The sequence below is a fragment of the Cyprinus carpio genome, chromosome B17 (genome assembly GCF_018340385.1).
Source record: "Cyprinus carpio isolate SPL01 chromosome B17, ASM1834038v1, whole genome shotgun sequence".
In the NCBI taxonomy this organism is placed as follows: domain Eukaryota; kingdom Metazoa; phylum Chordata; class Actinopteri; order Cypriniformes; family Cyprinidae; genus Cyprinus; species Cyprinus carpio.
Window position 1 is genome coordinate 9964854 of NC_056613.1, and position 24556 is coordinate 9989409.

At 36.3% G+C, this 24556-nt stretch overlaps 1 protein-coding gene across 4 annotated transcripts in view; it reads right to left on the minus strand.

The window, feature by feature from the left end:
- Positions 1-12521, minus strand: part of LOC109101273 (VPS10 domain-containing receptor SorCS3-like) — a 53091-nt gene extending 40570 nt beyond the window's left edge. The window contains exon 1 of one of the 4 annotated variants that reach the window (XR_006156845.1): positions 11670-12521. Coding sequence is in view for 3 of the 4 variants with exons in the window: in XM_042742091.1 (XP_042598025.1) it covers positions 11670-12254 (585 nt within the window). In the remaining variant the exon portion in view is untranslated. The remainder of the gene's footprint in view (positions 1-11669) is intronic. The other 3 variants (XM_042742091.1, XM_042742092.1, XM_042742090.1) reach the window with 3 other exon arrangements.
- Positions 12522-24556: the final 12035 nt, after the last annotated feature.

Consider the following 24556-nt stretch of genomic DNA (forward strand, 5'->3'; position numbering starts at 1 on the left):
GTAATCAAATCTTAGATACATTTATACTATTATATTTGCCTGTTTGTGTCCGGTGCTTTATTTGGGGCTGTAGGGTATCGTACCGCTTTACACTCTAATGATAAACCATCAAGGTAAATGAAAGACCCTCTGTTTTTTGTGTTTGCAAGTATGTCAGAGTTCTCACAAAGTGATTTGAAATGCAGACACTCATAGCATGAAATAGAGTTTATGGAGATAATACACACAATAGATGAATTTCAAGAATGAGTTTGTGCTTTGGGGCGAGAGGCGTTTTCTCATCAGTCAAATAAGCAAAAGATATGCGCTCTCACACACATACACACACCTAGAAAAGGAGAATACTTATTCATATTTATGTTTTATTAATGCTCACTGCTTTGCCTTAGGAAAATCCACAAATCATTGCATTGCTCGATTCTGCCTCGCTGAAAATTTCAATCATTTTCACACACTTCTGGATCTTATTTTGTGTTTATTCACCAGAAAGCCTGGGGGCCACGCAGGGCCATAATAAAAACTCTGTACATTATCCAGCTCCTTAAACATAATCCTCCAGTACACATCTGCATATGAATATACATATGTGAATATAAATGACCTTCATGGGCATCGCTCTGAGATGATCCCCAGTTAGAGCGCAAGCAGGTGCACATATGCTGCTGCTACACACATATATACACAACACACATACACACACAGTGCATAAAGTTTCTGCTGAGAGCAGCAGCCTTCATAACACTGCCAACAGCTGGGAGGTTTATTTTACTGCATGATATAAAAAGAAACCTTCATGTAAGCATACACACGAACAAACACATATAAATCTTTACGTGTAACCAAACTTAGATATCTTGTGCATATTTTCAGCTCCTCTTTTTTGGGTTTATATATAAAATGCTTGTTTTTTTTACTTTTTCTATTGTTTATTTTGATTCTTTCTGTAGCTTTTCTACAGCTTAGAGAACTGGGCAGGAATTCCAGAATTCTGGCTGCGAAAATCCTTGAATCTTCAGTCATGTTCCACGCTCCATTTTTCTGACGAATCACTGGCACATGAGCTTCTGCCAACATACATACACAAACGAGTCATAAAGTCATCAGCTAGTACTTTGGGTGCTTGTTTTGCTATGTCCTCTTAGAAACACATTTTTGAGAATGGTCTCAATTGAAATAAAGGTACATAACCAAATAATATCTTAATTAAAATCTGAAAATGTTAAGGTGTAGGAATACATATTTTTACAATAACAGAGGTAGGTCTTCACAAGTAACAATGACAATTAATTTTCAAGTATACAAATTAGCTTAACATACACATGATAAATGAGTGCATGTCTTCCTGATGACTTTATCTCACCCCATGTAATGATTACATGCAGTTAAAAGTGCTCTGTTTCCTCCTAAAGAAATATTCTGGACAACTGTGACATTCTGCTGATTACCAGAGAAATTAATTTGGACTTTCAGAGATTTTCTGGGGAGATTTATTCCTCGGTTACAATAGCCAAACACTAATGCCCTTATATACTTATATCTGTGCAATCATACAATCTTTGAATTTAATTTGGAACATAAGAAACATACAATTCATCATGCAGTTTTTACAAGTGTAAGGTCTTTAAGAATACTTGCTTCACACTTTAGTATAATAACCCCTTTCATTGTAAGCGCATTATTAAACACTCATTTTGTTTTCCTTAAAAAATAAAATCATTATTTTCTTAAAACAATCAAATTTTAGTCCTACTGAGTCTCACTGGTGTCAGGCATGTTTTACACAGGAGTGAATAAACAGCTTCAGACTTATGCCTTCAGGGAGCAGGTGTGTACATGTGATGTATGGGTGTATCTGTATGTCAAAAAAAAAAAAAAAAACAACAACCAGTAAATAGAGCCTACCATTAAAGAAAGGAGCCTTTTCTCCTTCAGAAAATCAATGTGCTTTCAGTGTTTCTTTGTCTATAAGAATAGGACTGTCTGTCCTGTGAATCCAGGTTGCCTCAAAGACAATAAAACCTCTAAAGAACCCAATGAGATACAGATCTCAACTATTCACCTGGAGAAAGCCAGTGCTGTACCTCCACACAAACAGGTGGTGCTGTCTTCAGTGTCTACAAAAAAATCTGTAAACTTTCTAGTGACTAAAACATAAAAAGTATACATAACATTCTCAGATGAACAAACCTGACACATGAGCCTAGATAATCAAATTATAGTGATATTAAACTATAGTGTAGTTATTCTATATTATATTAACCAAAGATTATGCAAGATATTTAATCTCAATTGTGTTCCAAACTTACATGAACTAGTGAACCCGTGAATGCATAATAAATGGAAACCACTTTAACTTAAAGGTTAAGCTTAGCTTTTCATATTTTAAAAGCCTAAGTTGAACAATATATGTTATTATTATAATTCTCCTAACTGCAGACCACTGGCATTTTTTTAATCAACTGAAATTATTTATTTTATGGAAAAGCAAAGGAAACTGCACCCCCTGGCTGTGTAAACTAGATTAACAGAACCGAAATGTAATGTTTGTCTATGACATTTTATTTTAATTGAAACAACAACAATTTAAAAATAAGCAAAGAGAAAGACAGTCCATTTATTTTATAATGGCTGTTGAGGAGAAACTGAAATCCTCGCAGCACATCATGTGAAGAATGAACAGAAACAAATGTGAAGAAAAAGAGAAGAGCTTTGTTTTTTTGTCTTTGAAAGAAAAAGTAGATGTTAAAAGTATTAGATGAACAATAAGCTGTTTAGCTCCCTGGAAAACCTGCTGTGAGATTATTGGCCCATATAAAGCGGTAAATTTTCATGGCCCTTCTCCACACAATGTTAAACAGAGGTGTTAGTCATTTTTAAAAGGATGTAGCCTTTTAGAGGAGATTTATTTTTCAGACCTGCCACAGAACATTAACGCAAGCTGTCACTGGGGTTAAAGGGCTAGAAATATGAGAGAAAGTTTTGCCATTGAGATAAAAATAGATTGAACTGAGCTGTCATCTGAACAAAGTCAAAATAAAGAGAGTCAGCCTGAAACAAAAAGGTTGCATCATTAACATTAAAGACACTCAAGGGATTTAACTTTGACTTGAACGTATCACTGCTCCCTGTAAACACAGATTCTGTGATGTCACTTCCTTTCTGTGGCAGAACTGGGTTATAATAGCTTGCTCTCTAAATTTCGTGTGACCTCTATGTTATGCTATTTTATTTTGATCTGACTTCCTTTGTTTCTTGTTCCCTGGCTTCCTTTGCTCTTCTCTATGTCTTTCACCGCGGTTCTCTAGAGTCTGGATACCCACTCGACCTCCGCTGCCTCTGCCTTTAATTAAAAAGACAGAGAGACAAGCTGACTCTCTACAGACCAATAATTAGACACACACACGGACACACACAGGTCTCAAAGACATTCACAGGAATACACACACATCAGTGCCAAGCACACACACACACACACACACACTCTCTCTCTCTCTCTAAAGACCAATGACAAATGCTCTCATCTCCCATCTGCAGGTCACTTCTGACACTTGCTCTCTACATCCCGGGAAAGAGTACAATATCCACAATTAATCTGCAAGCTCATTAATATTCAGTACTGTGACAAAGCATGGATAGCAGCTCATAATGAATAAATCCGTCACTGCAAATCCCACTGGAAGGAAAAACAGGTCACTGGTCTGCATATATTTGAATGTGAAGGGTACACGGCCGCTTTCACATATCTTATTATTACTGAGCACAATTTATTAGTGAGAAATACAGTGGCCTCAAAAATATTTGGACACTTTATCCTCTACAAAATTTCTGTATTATATAAAAAAGAGGGGAAAAAAATATTTCATATAATGTTACTTTAATTTTTTGCTTTTATTATAGGCAAAAAATTCCACAAAAAAATATGTTTGTTAAATTTCAAATTTAAAACAATAAATATATCATTCAAAATGAAGAAGAAAAATAAATTAAAACTACACTTTCTAACATAACATTACAATATTAGTGTGATGATCTACACCTGAAGGACACCACTGTAAATTTGAGGGGAACTGATTTCCCCTGTGACAATTTATTTTATTGGTCGAAATCCTGTTGACTGTAAGTAACTTTGCAACTACTAACCTGGTAACACGTCAGTATAGGGATCAATTCTCACTATTAACTAGTTGCTTATTAGCATGCCTATTATTAACATATTGGCTGTTTATAAGTACTTATATTCTGCATGACCATATTCTACATTCCTAATCCTACCCAATATCTAAACTTAACTAAACTTAACTTAAACTTAACTACCTACTAACGATTAACGAGCAAATTAGGAGTACTGAGGCAAAAGTCGTAGTTAATAGTTTGTTAGTAGCGAGAAATGTACCTTAAAATAAAGTGACCACTAACTCTCATTAGTCATTAGTAGAGTATTAGTAGAGTATCAGTAGCCTGTTGGGTTAGGGTTAGTAGAATAAGTTGAATGTCTGTTGGGGGACCATCAAAATAAAGTTAGTAGATATTGAGCAGACAATTTACTAATACTCTAATAACTGGTAGTTGACGTAGTTATATAGTTAACAGAATGGCTAAATCAACTAAAACTGACCACAAAGTAATTAAAGGACATACTGAAAATTTAACTCAAGAGTATATTAAACAACTTAAATTAGTTACAATATTTCTTTTCCACAAGTTCAAGTGAATGTATCTATATCTATCATTATTAACTATGGTCCTATTTTTACTGTTACTTATGCATATACTTTTTTTTCAGTTATATTTTTTGAGCTATTTATTCCTTTATCATTTAGACAAGACAGTGGAGAGATGACAGCAAAGTATTGGGTAGAGAGAGGGAAGCAGGACTGGCATAGGACCTCGAGACGGGAATCAAACTTGGGTCACCATGAGCGCATTTGCACTGTATATGTCGGCACACTAACCACGCCGACCCTATGCATATACTTATTTAATACTTAATGCATATTTTGCATGCCAGAAAAATGCAAGTATGTGGAGATGTGCCCTGTCAGCACATACAACTTCATCTGGGAAAAAGAAATCATAAATCTTACACGTAGTACATAAATCTCCATCAGTCTTTATAGTCCAATATTATTAGTACTGCAGAATATAGTATATATATATATATTAATATAAAATGATATAAAAAAGACATGATGCATGGATATGATTCATATTACCATTGGGTTGCTCACATTCACATTGACAGACTAAAAAAAGGAAATTGAAGATGGAAAATTAAGCATAAGCAGCTTAAATGACACCCAGTAGTACACTGTGCATTAATGGATGTCATTTAAACTGATTATGTCTAATTTATGGGCTTTTTCCTAGTTCTACATTTTTTCTTTTTTTTTTTCTGGATGTTATTGGGATTTTGGTTGTACAATAAACTGCACCTGAGATTTCATACATTTTGCATGGCCTGCTTCAGACATAAAGGGCTATAGAAAGACCAAGGACATTTTTAATGCATTCAATATAATGATGAGCTGTAGCCAGTTTAGTTTTCCCACCTTGGCATTGGTAAAATGTATTACTGGTTGACCTCTTTAATTCAAAAGAGCAATATTTAGTGATGCACAAAAAAACAAAAAATTGCAGTCTCCTTTACAGAAGTGACAGTCAGAAATTTTAACTTGACTGAACATACCATCTCTATCACATTTGTGAGTTTCAGCAAATATTTGAGTGATGGAGCTTTGGAAATGTGCACATATAGCAGAATAACCTGAAAAGAAGATCAGGGATATAAAAAGAAGTCTAATTATTTAGGTTTAAGGATAAATTCAAGGAACCACTACTAGATTTGTACATGTAATCCTCTAATATAACATTTTTTTTTACAATGACAGGAGACAGGATTTTTTTAATTCCAGATATTTATAATCCTCTGCTGTGGAAATGCTGAGAGTAGGGCTGTTTGTTTCACTTTCCCTCCACTTTGTACATAAATCCCTGTGCTGAGCAAATGACAAATTATTTCAGTTTCAAACTTTTATTGGTACTGGATATTCTTATACTTTGAGAATGGCTGTCTCATAAATCATATGATTTTAAAATGATTAGTTAGTGGCACAATACATGAATCTGTAAAACATGGAGTTTAACAAAATATATTCACATTGCTCTGGTAGATTCTAATAATGATTATGAGATTTCAGGGTTTGAGAGAATAAATCCTGAGGTTATGCAAGCAGCTCTGCACGTTAAGTGACAAATTATACAAGACAGAATGTGCATAGATTCACTTGAACATATCATTCTTAAGAGTAATGCAGGTAAACGGATATGACTTGCTGTCCATAACAGAGGGACTGAAGCTCTTAAATGGCCCCTACACTACTTTAGTAAATTTTAGGAAGTTGGTTATTGTATAGTTAATATCAGAAATACAGGTTGACTACTCTACTTTAGATTACATGAACTTCAGAGAACTTCATTTTTTTATTAAAGCATAGTTTGCTGAAACTTTTTACACCTTTCATCATCTTTACACAAATTACAGCAAAAGGTTGAAAGGAACTAAAAAGACATGATTAATATACAAAAATATACTATTACTTTGAAAAAATATTAAAATCTTTTAAGAAATTAATACTTTTATTCAGCAAGGATGCATTAAATTGATCAAAAGTGACAGTAAAGTTCTAATGTTACAAAAGATTTCTGCCATTCTAATAAATGCTGTTCCTTTGAACCTTCTATTCATCAAAGTATCCTGAAAAAAATTCTATCACAGTTTCTTCAAAAATATTGTGCATGTTTCTTGACCACCAAGTCGGCATATTAAAATGATTTCTAAAGAATCATGTGACACTCAAGACTGGAGTAATTTAAAATGAAAATTCAGCTGACATCACAGGAATAAATGAAATATTAAAAGATACTAGAAAAGTTCTTTTAAATTATATCATATAACATTCTTTTTTTAATCCTTATTATCTATAGGTGGGTAGCAGTTAACCTATGATTAATTCGCTCCATCGTAATGTTCTCCATATTTTTAAACTGTACAAAAACATTTAAGATGCATACTCTTTGAATAAAACTCACTTTCTTTGAGGAAACTTTTATAAAAAGTGACAAAACCAAAACATTGGCATCCTCTAAAACTGCCCTAATATCGAAAAGTCCTTTAAAACTAACCAGGCTTGATGTGTCCCCGAGTCAGAGTGTTTACTGCTACAAGCTCAGCCACTCTGCTGCCCCGAGATAGAGAGAGGACACGCACACATACACACAAATGAACATACACTCGCTCAAACACACAACCACTTTGGCTGTCACTCCAGAGTGAAACTGTTGGAGGATGTGTAGACATTTGGATGGACAGCCAAACTCTTCAAGGACATCCCTCATGCTCTCCGCAGGCCTTGAATACCCACACAAACATGCACGCACACACCCTTGAAAGTTTCACATGAACACATGCACGAGTCCTCACTTGGACATAGTTGACTGCCATCTTCCTGTAGGGCATCAGCAGAGCATCAGCATGAAACTCCAGCGCAACAGACAGGCAACCAGAATAAACCCTGCGCAACCTATGATTGTACAGCCATAATCTGCGATTCTCTCACAGCAGGTCAGAGAGTTTTTAGAACGCTAAAATCACTGCTCGATCACAATCAAACTCCTGTGGAGCGACTTCCCCTGGAGATGTGCTTCCTTAGCCACATTTGCATAAGATCTGTTTTGTCTAGACAACAAAACACACACACCCCAACTTCACAATGATTTCTAGCTCAGTGGGGGCTCCTCTCAGAGAAAATGTCATCGTAGACTTTGGAGGGCAAACTATGGATCAGGACCCAAGGGCAAGCGTAGCAGGGGCCACAAAATGATTCTCTTGCATTTCCATCATCTTTATGGATTTTCATTGATTGTTTTTACAATTGAGAAAGCTGCCAAACAGCCTCTCCATTGCCGTGAATCAAAAGTGAAAGCTTTCAGCTTTCAGAGACATTAGGCCTAAGAGAGTACGCTTTCAGCAGAACACACAGTTTCTTGCTCTCTCTTGCACACACACACTCACACTCACTCTGCTTCAGGAAAACTGCTGAACGCTACAGATCAATTTGGTCGCCAAAGCCACTAACATCAAAATATAGCAAATGCTTCAAACATGCAAACGTTACTCTAGCTGAAAGCCGTACAGCATGAGCCAAACAAGTATCATCATAAAATGTAAACTGTAGCTGTGTTCCAATTGGTAGTTTTTAAATAATGTTCTCTTTAAATAACTACAACCTAACTTCACCTAAATTCAAAAAACACATAACTCAACAAAAATAATTAATTCAAAACCCTGCAACGTCATCACAAATAAACAAAATGTATATTATTGTAAATATTTATATAAATGTGAATCTATTATTTTAAAGCATTAAAACAAGTAATGTCTGTTGGATTGTCTAATATGAAACTTGACAGTGTAATTTAGTTATATTAAAACTGAAATAAATCCATTCCATCATGTGCACTGTAATAAAAGCAACTACATATTTTACAGTTTACGAAACCTTTTGCATCTCAAATACTAAGAAATATCATTTTCTTGAACCTATAACTACACTGTCAGACCAACAGATTTAACACAGTTATCGGAACGAGGAATTTCATATTGATGAAATGTTATGGGTTTGTGAGGTCCCAGCATGCATTGCAGCATGCATAAATTATGTGGTTACATAAGAATATCGTTTTCTGTCTGCTTTTTTTTAATGAGTTTTGTTGTTTTGTTGTGTTGTGAGGTAAAGAGCTTACATTTTTACATTTCTGAATTGTCACCATTCTTGGGGTTTTTGTGTCAAGAGTTGAGGCCTACAGTATGTACAACCATTAAAAACTATATCCTGGATATGCTTTTAACATTTTAAGTGTCCTATAAGACTATATATATATGGCTATTATAAAAATGTATTTTGTAACTAATTTAAAAAAATTGCTAAAGAAGAAATCTGTTTTACTGACAAATGTATTGGCTAAATTAGTTATTTTGCATTCACATTCAAATTGACAAAAAGTAATATTATGTAGTACAATTGTTAAGACAATAGTTCATTAGTCAGATTAAACAACTCAATTAATATGGATTACTTTTTAACCTTTATGGAAGTTTTGATTACATATACTTTTATTAAAGGGGCCTCTAAATATTTGTTTTTCAAAGATAAACAAAAGTGTTGTGTGTGTGTGTGTGGATTGACATTATGACACAATTTTCATTTTTAGCTGATCTATCCCTTTAAGATGGTGTAATAACCTGTAAAGTCTCTAATTCTTCCGTGATGTCATCACACACACATGCACGGCTGCAACATGCTCTCTATGACACCTTTGAGTGTAGCTGTATCCTACTCTACAGGTATCTGTCCATCTGCTCTCACCTTCTGGAGCAAACAAGGGTATTTATCACAGGCTGCACTATAATAACAGTAAAAATTAGCAGCACCATTATTGCCTATGCGTCTTAGTGCGTAAATAGCACTTGTATGTGTGCGTGTCAGTGATTGAGAGAGGTACAACAGAGGTGCAAAAGGCCAGACATTAGCTTTATCACTTGTGTGGTAATAAGACAGAGTGTCTACAGGAAGCAATGGGAAAGGTTTCGCATTTGATGAAAACTGGCATGACAGAGGGCTTCATTCTTAGCATGCCACCGATATCATACCGGTGTCATCTCTTCTCGTGCTAACATCATTTCCTAAACGGATCTTTAGAAAATACCATATGGGCCTCATTTTTCATTTAACGTCACAATTGTGTGTGATGCTTTTTTAATATTTTATTGAATGCTATTCTTTAAACAATTTGGTGCTTCGTTATGTATAGCAGTGTCAAATGTGTCAAATCAATTCAGCGAATGTTTGTGTGCAATGCAATAAATTTGTGTATGCCAAGGCGAGATAGAGACAGAAAGAGTTTACGTGAATGCTATCTGTTCTCTGACGTTCAGTTTGCATCTGTGGCATCGCAAAACATCACTCATGCGGTTTGGTGAAAGATACTCCAATGGCATCAGCAGCACTGCAGAAACACGCACGCACACATAAATTCTGCAGGTATTACCCTGCCAATCTAAAAGTCTGCTGACAGAGTCAGTCATTTATATTTCAGATGAGGCACAGAAATTGTGAAGGAAAAGGAATGAGTTTGGGTAACAAAAAATAGGCGTCATTCACACTCAAAACACAGCAGCATATGGAGAAATACAAACAGAGCACCCTGGGCGCTAGAGATGTAGATATCTAGCAGATGCAGCAAGTAGATTATTGATGAAAGAAATTGATTGTTTATGAAGTAAAGTGATGCAGGCAGATAATTGACAGTCATATTAAAGTAATATCAATTCATTCTTCTGAACTGTGCTCTTATTGGCAGGTTCTTCGGAAACATCTGCATCCCAGAACAGATGCCCTAATGAAGTATGCATCAAACCACAGGTGATGAGATGGAAACTGTGTCCAAAATCCTGTCCGTACTTAATATGCAATGGATTCGAACAAACTGCATCTCATTGACATTGTCTTTCGACATATGATTTACAGACAATAACTGCAAAATAGTGCATTCAATATTTACAAGAAAGTACTTTCTGACCAAAAGCTATTCTCAATTCAAAAGCTCACAATTCTGAACCATTTTTTCCCACTTCTCTCAGCTACCATGGCCTTATGGGACAGAAAAGTGTCCACTAGCTGCTTACTTCATTATCTCAGCAGATGCAGTAGGTCATCCGGGTATTGCTTGCCTACAGTTTCATAAATACTACATATTTTGACATCCTACTCTTTTTACATAGTCTGTGGTAAGGAAGCACAAATATAAGTGCACATATTCAGATATGAGGGCAAATGTCTGAGTTATGAGACACTAGAAACAAGAATTCTTCTATGAAATGTGTTGCTCATAAAATACATACAAATAAAGGAACAGTAACAAATCTCCATACAAAATCTTTCATACAGTATTTACATATAAATCTTCAAATCTGCCATATAAATAAAGAGTTGAAGAGATTTTTGAGAGTAAGTTGAGTATGAGCACAACAGTGACAATAAAAATGAAAGACTATTATGCTCACACATACTTTGAAATCATCAGAATAACAGAGTAATAATTGTATGGGTGTTATGAGAACTGATGGCTTTCAACAACAATATAATCCTTTCTGGAAAGTACACATTCATGAAAGAAACGTTAATATTAAGATGAGGCAGACTGATTTTTCTTTTGATTTATGGATTATGTTCTCACTGCCTAATTTGTGGTCTGTCAAATTTACATTTACTTTTATTCGTTTAGCAGACATTTTTATCCAAAGCGGCTTATAATTGCTCAAATGCTTGAGCAAGTGCGCTTTTTCACCTCTGTTTGGATGGTACGCCTTGGCTGCAGAGTCTCTGTTCATAAACACAAAAAAGGTGACGCACGCGTGCGCGCGCTGGTTTTGCAGCTGCCGCGCACCAGTCCTGCGTGTGAACTACTCCAGAATATCAGAGCCATCACAATGCAAAACTACAGATAAGATGACCCACTTGTTCCATTTTAACTTTACAAGTGTATATAAGAAACAATTAGCAAAGTATGGCTCTTTCAAGTGAACTACGTTGGCTAAAGTTTACACTCACGCTGCTGTTGTGTCCGGACCACAGCACCATGGCCTGATTATGAGCCGAATCTCCGGACAGCGCAAAGCTGGACGTGATCAGGTGTGGCTCATTCTGCCTCGGGCTCTTTCCGGTACCTTCAACCCCTCCGGTACGCCTGAACTCGAACCGAGAACCGGCCGCACTGTCAGGCGGAAACAGACTGCGCTTTTCTCTCTTGTTCATTTGGGTGTCCTTTGTTGGATAAACTTTTTCGTCTTTTTCTTCTGCTGGGCTCGTCCGTTCTGCTCTGGATATGTGCGCGTTCTGCAGTTTCTCTCTCCAGGACACAAAAGAAGACTTTTTGTGCGCTTCGGAGGAAAGTTGAGCTCCATCAAGTCTCCATTTCCAGTTTTTATAAGTGCTGCCGTCCGGTGCACTTCCAAAATCACGGCTGATAAAGGCTGTTGGCTTCGCGTGCGCTTCATTCCGGCGTATTGGTGCGAAGCACGAGGTGCAAGTAATATCTGAGCGCGCTGGGAGCGGCACGAGAGCGCAGACAAAAAACAGCGTCCAGCACGACTCGAACCCCAAGACATCCTTCATCTTCATCATCCTCCCTCTCATTTTTACCTTTTAGACCCTGCCAAGTCCACGTAAGTTCCCTTAAAATCCCAACATAAACACCTAAAATAACTTTTCGCCACGGTAGGGACGTTGGGGGGATACCTGTATAACGGTGAATGTGTCTGATGTGCTGGTTCGGTCGGTTCTGAGCGGGGTGTAGTTACCGGAGGGGTGGAGCCGCTGAGTGACACGCTCTCACTCACTCACTCCGGCTTGGATCGAGCTCGGTAGCAGAGTGTGTGACAGGTGCGCGCGCGGGGTATAGCGATGGCCCCGAGGGTATCCGCGAGCAGAGACATCTGGAGCAGTCGAGACTGCACCTTTTCATATTAATATGTAAGCAGGAAAACAGATAAGCCCGTCTGCCGTCACATCAGTGAGAGACAGATTTTAAATACAGAAACAAAATGATAACCACTGATAAGTCTTAATCTTAAGAAATTAATTTAACAGTGACTGAGGCTCCTTAAACTTTTTCCATATACTCTTCCTGTTGTCCTTCTAAACATATTGACACATATATCGTAAAGAATATGTATGCATTGCTTTTCCATATACTGGCATTACATTGTGACCACATCTGAAATGTCATAAAAGCACTGTAGAACATGGTTATGAAAATTTGGATTGTTATTGCCTTATACTCTAGCTATCTAATTTCACTATCAGTTCTGCAGATTCAAACTGGTGAGATGCTTTGAAAACACATGATAAGAAATGGTATTCGGCGTAAATGGTGTCAAAGATAGCAAGGTAGATTGACATGGAATCTTATAAATCTAAATTCGAATGTGAATGAGATTTCAGAGCTCCAGTGGAGGGAGGGGAAGGAGGGAATTTTTAACACCTTACATTTTAGTTCATTCCTTACACAAAGCTATAGATGTTTAAAAGATTTGGGGTGTCTCAATCAGCTCACAATCAACATTTACACAATGTACCAAAATATAAACAGTTTGCTATTTTAAATCAAAATTTGTTTGCTTAATATGTTTAGTTAGAATTGTTGTCAGGTTTCTTCACTTTCTTAAACTGACAGATATTATGAACAAAGAAGATCTTACAAAGAATATTCAACATGATACCAGAAAGATATTGGCGCTGCATGGTGTGTTATACCACAATATTGTTCATAAATACCAGTGATGTTTTAATGTGTGACTGCATAATTGTTGTAGGAAATTGAGTCATCTGTGTCCCAGTTTTAAAGTTTATCAAGGCACTTGCTATTGCCCAAATTCATTTCTACAATAGATCGATTGACGAGTGACGACATAAGGATCTAAGAAGCACAATGAGTCACATCAGAATCTGTAAGTAGTGTGGAGTAGTTCCGTGGAGCTTTTGGTCATTATGAAAACTCTTGGAGTATAGAAAAGATTCTTGAAAAATTCTCTTTTTGTGTTTCACTGAATAAATAACACTATACAGGTTTGTACGGAAGCCAGTTTTTGCCTCAGATTAAAAAATAAAGATAAGTTTAAAATAAGAATTAAAGTCACATTGTTAGAAATAAATTTGCAATTGTGCGCCATAATGTCACAACTGTGATAAATAAGGTCGCTATTGTGTCTGGCTTCCGTTCACTGTAAGAAAAAAAGGTAAATAAATAAAAAAGGTACTGGTAATTTTCTGCCAGGACATTATCTGTTGAGTTTACAGACATTTCCATTACCCTAAAACTCAAACACAATGCAATTCATGCTATGCATTTCAAAATACAGTTAAAACACAGTGAAAAACCAATACCGTTAATTCCTTAATCTTAACAAAGTACACTAGGCCCTATTTTAATGGGCTTTTTTTTTTTTCTTTTATTTATTTATATAGCGCTTTAAACAAAAAAGATTGCGTCAAAGCAACTGAACAACATTAATTAGGAAAACAGTGTGTCAATAATGCAAAAATTTACTTTTCCTTTCATGTACGTTCGGATGACATCAGAGTAAGTAAATAATGACATAATTTTCATTTTGCATGAGCTATTCCTTTCTTTTCAAAGTTAAAACCTGAAAATAAGAGGTTTGGTATTGAACCGCTGCAAGACACAATAAACAGTAATCTATATATAAGTTAAAAACATCTAAATTCTCTGTATAAACATCCTAACCATCTCTGTAGTGAACTGCAATTTGGAAAAGATAAAAAAAGGAAAGCAAGCATGAAGGAGATTTGCATTTATGATTAATTTAAAACAACCTGTCGATTGCATGATTAGAGAGAGAAACAGACATTAAGAGAGAGAGGGCAAGAGATGTCTTTCCTCTCCTTTGGGAAGGAAGTGGAGTGTGTTTGAAGCAGGAGGGGGCAAGGAAAACTCTTTATGCAGCAGAGTTAAAATATGCACAGTTACAACTGACTCTGTATGAACTGGAACACTTTCACACACAGACACACATATAAACATGCATGTTCAGCCTGACATGAGGAAGGTCAGAAATATCTGGTCTCCTTTTTTGCCACCATTAAGGTGATCTGGAAATTACCCTAGCTCTGTCCATCACAGAAAACCCAGAGGATTTACATAAGCGCCATAGATATCTTTATTTTCCAGCACTCTCAGCTGAACTCTAACCCTTGCTAACAGCTAGAATGATTTATTGAACTGTATCACAGTCACTGTCTTAACTCATCAGCTGACCTACCTGTTAAGTTGACCTGATTTAATTTATTAGAACAGTCAAGTTGAATAAACACTTCACGCAATAAGTGTGCGATGCTTAAAGGGAAAGTTCACCCTACCCAAAAATCAAAATACTGTCGTCATTTACTCACCCTCATGTCGTTCCAAACCTTTATGCATTTCTTTGTTCTGCTAAACACAAAATAAGATATTTTGAAGAATGTTAGAAACTAACAGTTTTGGTTGCATTAGACAAAAGGGGGTCAATGGGAATTGAATTTGGTTATCATCATGCTTAAAAATATCTTCTTTTGTGTTCAGCAGAACAAAGAAATGCATAAAGGTTTGGAACGATATGAGGATGAGTAAATTGTTTCATTTTTGGGTGCACTATCCCTTTAAGGTAATAGCACATCTATCTATCCATCCTTCCATCCGAGCTTAAAGCTTTTCACACATGTGAAGAGGAATGGGACTATATATTAATGATAATTTGTCTGTGTTTATATGTATGTGAGTTTTCAATATGATTTCCACCCTGTTTCACCATCTGAATATGACCGCATACCTCTCAACAAAGACAGAACCTTTTAAATGCACTAAAGGTGTGTCATTTTACATGAGTAATTGCAGCATCAGCTTTTTCAATGGGATTCCTTCCCCTTGTTGCGTTCATAAATCATTTGTTTGTGTTTTGAAAGGAAGCTTTTTCCTGGCGGAATGCCTGGTGTAGTTGCAATGTTAAGGTGACTGACGGGAATGGTTTGCATGTATCGGATAATTGGCATTTCACTAATCACTTATTGCTGTGTCAATGCTTTGTCAGAATTTCTGACAGTTTCAAGGGTAATAAATCAATAACCTCTTCCTCTGTGACATTTTTACTTTAGGGCAGACTCTGTCAGGATTTCCCTATGATTCCAGCTTTGAATACTCCACCAGTTGGCCGGCAGCAATAGTATGACTTTAAAAAAAACACAAAATATACATGCGGCTCATGGCACTTAGTCCACTTACATCCCCCAGTATATCACGCTTCTGTCATACTCAAACACAAACAGACAGTCTTCTCTGGATTTTACGATATACTGCTGCAAAATATAGACACTTAATGTCACATTCTTCAGACTGACGTATGTTCATGCACATTCAAACACATGCATGTGCGAAGACTCGCAGCCTCCAGGCAGTGTCCCATTTGTAGTGTTCTCAGTCCATGCAGGAGCTTGTTAGCTCTGACACTCCGGTATGAGATCTGACAGACACTGAAATGGCCTCCTGCGCACACACACACACACACACACACACACACACACACACTTATGCAGACATGAGAAAGAGAGTGCTGCAGAGCTTTTATCACTGCAGTTGCCATTGTGTGTAGAGGAAAACACACACACACACACACACACACACACACACACATAAGCGCTCATTCATTGGTCCTAGTGGATGGGTTTCTATGTTGCGCAGAAACAGTCAACTGACAGAAAGAGAGAAATACCAGAAACTGACATAATGAAGCAGCTGCACTCACACTGGTTGGATTTATTTAAAAAAATGAACAAAGGAAGGGAAGAGAAGAGCAATGAAATTCCTGACTGTCCTAAAACTGAATAGTCCTTATTAGATTAATTGTTTTTACGAAGACAATGTTCTTTTGTTCATTACGGCTCATTATCTGTGCAGTGTTTTTTCCTCTTCATTATGGCTCATTATCTGGGCAATGCTCACAGTCAGAACAAATCTCTGGATTTCAAAAACAATTTAAAGACAATCTTAAACTACTGACGTGATGCATTTTTAAACTGCAGAGCCTGGATTTTTGTTGGTAAACACATGGGCATGAGTCTCCAATAAGGTCAGCAAAGGTCTACCCTGAACAACAAAAGCTTTTGTTGTTGCAGAACTGAAAATAGCGTGTCAGTGGCAACATTATAGACTGAACTTTTAAAAGCATTTTCTTTTGGCTGTTATGGTAGGGCTCAAGTGAAAGTCTGAAGCTTAAAGTGTTAGTTCACCCACATGTCATTATTTACTCACCCTCATGTTATTCCAGCCATATGACTTTTTTCTTCTGTGCTACACGAAAGGAGTTTTGACACATTTTCAAACAATTATTTTCCATACAGTGGGAATGGATGCTATCAAGTTCTAAAATCCATGATAAAAATCTCATAAAGTATGTCCATACAAATCCTGTGCTATATGTCATGTCTTCTGAAGCCATTGATGAATGGACAGAAATAAACAACATTATTTGCATAGTTTGACGTCAGTGAAACTCACGTGTTTCGTAACCAGTTGTTGTGTGAGAAGTTTTAATATGCTGAATGATTTTTCAGTGAATAATGATTTAAATAATACATCAAAAAGCCATTCACAAAGCTTCAGAAGATGAGTCAGTTTGAACATGCTCCCTAACACCTTGCATTTTTCTGATCCACAGAAGAAAGGAATGTATTTTGGTTTGGAATTACATGAGGGTGAGTGAATGATGTCTGAATTTTTATTTTTGGTTGAACTATTCCTTGAACTATTACGGAATAATTCATTTACTGCATGTAAAAGTTTTTCTGACCAATGTATAAGGTCACAAAGCAGTAGTGAAAACACGAGACAAAGCAAATCGCTGCAAAATATATTTTGGAACAGCTGTGATGTGTAAAAGTAAAACTGTTTTGAAACAACATGAGTAAATGATGACAAATTGTTCATTTTTGGTAAACTATCCCATCAAAGTGCTTTACCTAGACATAAATGTGAAGAGAAACAATTAAGAAGTTTTCTATAAGAGTCTATCAGATGTGAATTTGGAGGTTTTGTATTCAGTTTTGCTCTTTTAAAATCAAAACATCAAAAAAGTTCAAATAAAAAAAATGTCACAATCAAACGCATGAAGATGTTCTGAATAGCAGCCAAGTACAAATTACTCAAACAATGTGATCGATTTCATTCAGATGTTTCCCAGTGGTTAGAGGTCAGGTCACCAAGCTGAAGATGCTGCATTTACACATTGTTTTGATTGCCTTATTGACACATCATCATGGCAATTATGTGATTAATGAATAAAATGTCTTTTTTTTACACAACAAAATTATAGTCTACAGGATTAGGAATAAGAGTAACTCATTGGTACCTCTTACAATAAATCTGTTAAACATGCTAAATATAAAAACAATGACACACATCTTGAGGGCAATAAACACAATCAGTCTGAGACCAAACTATCAGTTACAATTACGCTGGCAAATGAACTATTAATGAATAATGAAGACCACTGCACACAAGATGGTTTGTCTTTAATGGGGTTTTGGAATCATTCTCTCTGTGTTTTAATGTTGACTCTCTTTCTCTCTCTCGCTCCTTTCCCTCGCTCTCCAATTACCGCTGCAGCTTCGCCATTCAAAATCTTAATCAGAGAGCAGCCTATTCATTTATATACGGGCATCCATGCATATTAGCAATACAAACACATGCAGACACACAAATATTCACAGGTCTTTATGGCTCTGCCGAGTGCATTTGTTTATTGCCACTGGAAAGCAAACACCATCTGTTAATGAACAAACTCTCTGACCCACTTAGTTTCATTCACTCTGTCTTAGCCTTATACATGCACATGCTCCGGACAGACAGAGGTTCATAAATGTGTCATTTGAGATGGAAAAAGAATACTATTCTTCAGATACACAGAATAAACTGAATCAGTTTGTGCCTTCTAATGTTTTTTCAAGGCACAGCATGAATCAATACTATCAGATTGACTTTGGCTCTTTGGGAAAACAAATCAATAAATAAGTTGTTTTCTATATGAGTACCTTAATAGACATAAATCAAAAGAAGAGCCTATGAGATGTGCAATGGATTAAAAGAGAGCGCGAGAGAGAGAAAGAGAGAGTGATGTCTGCCTCTCCGTTATTGAAAGGCTAAAACAATATGTGTAAGATCCATAAGTCTATATTCACACCATAACCATACATTCAAATAATGACAAGTAGACTAAATGCATTGTGCCTCAGGTTATACTGTATTTACTTAACAATTTTGGGTAAGGTGGCTATACATCCTCTTTTTCCCTGAGCTGTCCTGGCCGAGATTTGTAAATTGCCTAAAATGTCCAGGTTATGGTTTTGTTTGTTTTCATACTTGCAGAAGGTAATGACTTAAAAGTAAAAAAAAAAAAAAGAAAAAAAAGGTAATTAAGATAAGCTGGAAGATACGTTTACACTATAAGCTACATGGCAAGATATTTCAGATTAATATTTTATGTATATTTTTTATAAAATGTTAAAAATAGTTCACTGTAATTTGATATAATATTTATAACAAAAAAAAATCTCCAAAGAAGTTAAAAAAATATATATGTTGACAGTTGATGTGTGTTAATGAGGAGAGAAAGTGAGTGGTTAAAAATGAACCAGTTGCCAGGTGCATACTGTCAAACACAACCACATCTAAAAAACCTATTCATATGACTCAGCAGAAGTCTCTCAAAATTGGCTTTCAAAAAGCAGCCTACTGTGGCAGTACCATAGTACACGGATGGTATCAGATGCAAATACCAGATGTAAAATCAGATCAGATTCATATTTACGTATCATGGTATTTGGATGTCAATCTAGTTACCTTATTTTAAATGTAATATCAGGCGTGGCCTCAAAAACAACCTTTTATGCAGCTTGATATTACAAACTAGTATTTCTTATCATTTTATTTTAATTTATCTTTGTATTCAAGTACACTGGTTTGTACTGCAAGTAGTTTTGCCTTTTGCTGCACTTTGTTATTCTTGTAGATATATTGTGGCTAATCAACTGGAAGTCTCACACATTCACAGAAAACAGCTTTATTCCGCATTGCAAAATAAGGTGGATAGGGCACATGGCAATGTTATTTTTGTTACTTCAGGTGTTTTTGTGTTTTTGATTGGTTGAAAAAAAATGTTTTTACTTGCAGTACAGAGTCATTTTTCACGAGCTGTACATGCAGGTGTTGAACCTAATGAAGACGATCTTAAAGGGGTCATATGATGCGATTTCAGGTTTTCCTTTCTCTTTGGAGTGTTACAAGCTGTTTGTGAATAGATAAGATCCCTAAAGTTGCAAAGACTAAAGTCTCAAACCCAAAGAGATATTCTTTATAAAAGTTAAGACTCGTCCACAGCCTCATAAAATGCCTCGTTTAAACACGCTCCCACATGTCTACTTCACGATGTGGGAAGATTTGCATAACGCCGCCCCAAATGTTCACACAAAGAAAGGCTACGTAACTTTATTGTTGCTGCCACCACCGCCGCCTTGACACTGTGTGTTTCGTTGCAAAAGCGAAAATACTTTGTTTGGCCTTCCAAAAGAGGACACAACTAGAAATCAGTGGTTAAGTTGTATTTACAACACTGTTCTAGAACAGTTCAACTCAAATATTCAGATATGTCCAGCGCATTTTATGGAGGACTGTTTCCTGAACCACATATATAAAAAAATTCCATATTTAAAAAATCACTGTAAGTACGTTTACATATTTAAAAGATTTGCCACTGATGATTCAAATGCTAGTTTTGAGCAGTGTAGAGTAGCGCTTGTTGATTATCGTTTCTCCGATCACAAATGCAGACATGGTTTTATGTTTATGCAGCGCGATGCGATGCAACGCGTAAAAAGACAGTATAAGTCATTATAATCCATAATTATGTCCCCACTGGATGCAACAAATTGCTCGTTTGTAATTGGTTTTATTGTTATTGTCTTGTCACACCGTTGTTCTGACCGGGGCACGCATCACAGTATGGCAAGGGTGTAACATTTCTGTCACACGCTTGAGGTATTCGGCCAATCACAACGCACTGGATAGCTGGCTAATCAGAGCACACCTCGCTTTTCAGACCAATGAGCTTTGTGAAAATCGACACTTTTCAGAAAGGCGGGGCATAGTGGAGAAACAATAATGTACAGTATGTGGAAAATAATGTGTTTTTTAACCTTAAACCGAATAAACACATTTCATTACACCAAATACACAAAATAATGATCTTTTTAGCAACATCATATGACCCCTTTAATCTCTGCCATAGGACAAGGATGCGTTTGCAGGTTTCAAAGGACTGTAGGTAAATATCCACTTCATGCAGTGCTCATTTTGTTCTGTTTTTTTTTTTTTTTTTTTTTAAGTATACCATTACTGTGAGTGTGAGCTGTCTCAATGATTCACATTTGGTGGTTCTGATTCAAAACAGCTGGACAAGCAACTTCACTGCTGAAATATTGTCAGTGAAAATGTAATGCTATGGTGTTTGTCAGCAGTACCCCAGTGCTTCATCAATAAAGTAAAGCTCCCTGCTCAGAAATGTAGTTAAACTAATTGTAGTGACGCTATTGCACAACACTGATAGTCACTGTTTAAAAAATGGCAAACATGCAAAACATTTAAAGTGACAGTTTACCCCAAAAATTACTTTTTTTTTTCATAATTTCCTCAACCTTATGTTATTCTTTTTTTTTTTTTTTTTTTTTGCAGGACATAAAAGAAGATATTTTGAAGATTACAAAGAACATTTGATTGATTTCCTTTCACTGTATGGACATAAACACTAAGTAGCTAAGTTTTTCCACAGAAGAAAGAAACGCATATTGATGACATACATGTGTGTGAGTGAATGGTGATTTTAGTTTTTTGGGGGGTAAAATATTCCTTTAAATCTGAATCCTTGATGTATGTAAAAGCCCAATGTATTTGATCAGTAGTGAAAATTTAATTTTAGCACAAAACACAAAGCAAAGGACTGCACAAGATCTTTTGGAAGAGCTCCTGGCCATGTAATGTGTCCTGGTAAAAGTCCTCTTTCTACCTGACCTGATAAAAAGAAAAAAAAAATTGATAAATTCAGGCCCTAGAGCCCAGATCAGTTTAAACCAGTGCATGGAGAGAGAGAGCTAGTACAGAGCAAATGTCAGTCTTTTAGTCGCTCTTTTCCACTCTCTAGATACCAGAGCAAAATGAATAGCAGAGAGTCTTTTGACTTCACAGGGCCTGAGAGGCTGGTAAAAAACCCTAATGATTATTAAAACAACAGGGTGTTGAAAAGACAGACCCGTCTGTGTTGCATCAGTCTTTAATCAGTGTAATCCAGTCTTGAAATCGGTTTAATCCAGTTTTAAAACTTGAGGTTGAGTTGAAAAACAATTTTAATAGCAAATATAGCAAAGACTCCAGGAAAAGCTACTGCAGGTCATAAGCGAACAAAACTAAGTTGCACAGAAGACTGGATTATTTTGTCATGTACTAGACAGAAACCTTTCTCACAGAGCTTCCTTAGCTTGTTAGGAACCAGTTGTGCTTCCATATCTTGCATTATGAGTTTGCTTTATTGCTAGATTTCCCAAAATTGCTATCCTCAAAGAGATGCCACGGCCAGGTGAGCTGTCAGACTTATTAGCAATATTCTGTGCAAATCACAAACAAGTAATTAATTTTAAAATGCCGTCTGGTCCATTAGGAAGCTTGTGCTTTACAAATGTGGTACAAAAAAGGTCTAAAACTCTTAAAAATGAACTCTGAAAAACTGAAGTAAATGGGTCCCCCCCCCCAACAAATAGTCTGTGAACAGTTTGCCTTCAGAAAATGATGATTTTCACCCTGGGAACACAAAATATTATATGCACTGTTTTATTTTCTATTTATTTTACAGGTTTGCAGGTTTTTTTGAGAAATGTTTTACAGCTAAGCCCTGAAGTATATATCTATATTAAAGAAAAATACTTCAGAATGGGTAACAGAGTTTGTGTAAGAAGATCTGAGATCTGCTCGAGGATGTCTGAGGTCTTACAACAGCTATATGAGAGAATGTCTTGTGCAGAAATAATTCTCTTTCATTTTCCTTTTCAACTTTGTCTCTTTTTCTCACTCCTGTGAATATGTGAATGATAACAAGTGAATATGAGAGCATCTCGTATATATGTGTGTGCTGTGGGGGAGATTTATTTTGCACAGACCATATTACATGTGGGTCAAGATCTGTTGATTTAAAATCCCACAATATTTCTCCATGGGGTTTTTATTTCAGCTGATGTTGTTGTGGTAATGTTTACTGTGACCCCATGCCATGTTCTGCGGGGCTATTGCTCAGTCGGGATTTAATATGCATGGGATAACAGACACTACACTTACTGGTGTGCATATGTTTGTGTATGTGTATGTGCGCATGTGAGTGAAAGTGTGTTTTGGTCTCTTCGAGTAGTTATTGATGTGTAGATGCTTTTAGAGAGCAGATGAGTGCATAACTAGATTCACCTTAAATTAATATGTCACTAATTAGGAGCTAGATAGTTTGGTAGCAAAATGTTAGCTTTAATTATTGATCAATTTATGTTTTCCACATAATTACATTAAATATTTGTCTGATAATTTTTCTTAAAATAATACTAGGATGAGGTTGAATGCATAATTTGTGTAAAAATAGAGGAAAATAAATAAGATTAATGCCACAGAAAGGGTTCAAAATAATTGAGTGTCACAAAAAAATGTACTTGGGAGAAAAACAAATTATCTAAACTAATATTCCTAAACACAATACCTAATCATATGATTTTATTATAATGAACTGAATAATATTTCTGCAGATTATGCCAAAATATGTCAGTTGTTAGATTCAGTTGAGAAGCTAAACTGAGAGTCCTATGTACAGTGGTGTGAAAAAGTGTTGGCCCCCTTCCTGATTTCTTATTTTTTTGCATGTTTGTCACACTTTAATGTTTCAGATCATCAAACTAATTTAAATATTAGTAAAAGATAACACAAGTGAACACAACATGCAGTTTTTAAATGAAGGTTTTTATTATTAAGGGAAAACAAAATCCAAAACTACATGGCCCTGTGTGAAAAAGTGTTTGCCCCCTTAAACCTAATAACTTGTTGGGCCACCCTTAGCAGCAACAACTGCAATCAAGCGTTTGCGATAACTTGCAATGAGTCTATTACAGCGCTGTGGAGGAATTTGGTCCACTCATCTGTGCAAAATTGTTGTAATTCAGACACATTGGAGAGTTTTCGAGCATGAACCACCTTTTTAAGGTCATGCCACAGCATCTCAGTAGGATTCAGGTCAGGACTTTGATTAGGCCACTGAAAAAAGTCTTCATTTTGTTTTTCTTCAGCCATTCAGAGGTGGACTTGCTGGTGTGTTTTGGATCATCGTCCTTCTGCAAAACCCAAGTTCGCTTCAGCGTGAGGTCACAAACGGATGGCCGGACATTCTTCTTCAGGTAAACAGCAGAATTCATGGTTCCATTTATCACAGCAAGTCTTCCAGGTCCTGAAGCAGCAAAACAGCCCCAGACCATCACACTAACACCAGCATATTTTACTGCTGGTATGATGTTCTTTTTCTGAAATGCGGTGTTACTTTTACTCCAGAAGTAATGGGACACACACCTTCCAAAAAGTTCAACTTTTGTCTCATCAGTCCACAGAGTATTTTGCCAAAAGTCTTGGGGATCATCAAGATGTTTTCTGGCAAAACGGAAAAGAGCCTTTTTGTTCTTTTTGCTCAGCAGCGGTTTTCGTCTTGGAACTCTGCCATGCAGACCATTTTTGCCCAGTCTCTTTCTTATGGTGGAGTTATGAACACTGACCTTAACTGAGGCAAGTGAGGCCTGCAGTTCTTTGGATGTTGTTGTGGGGT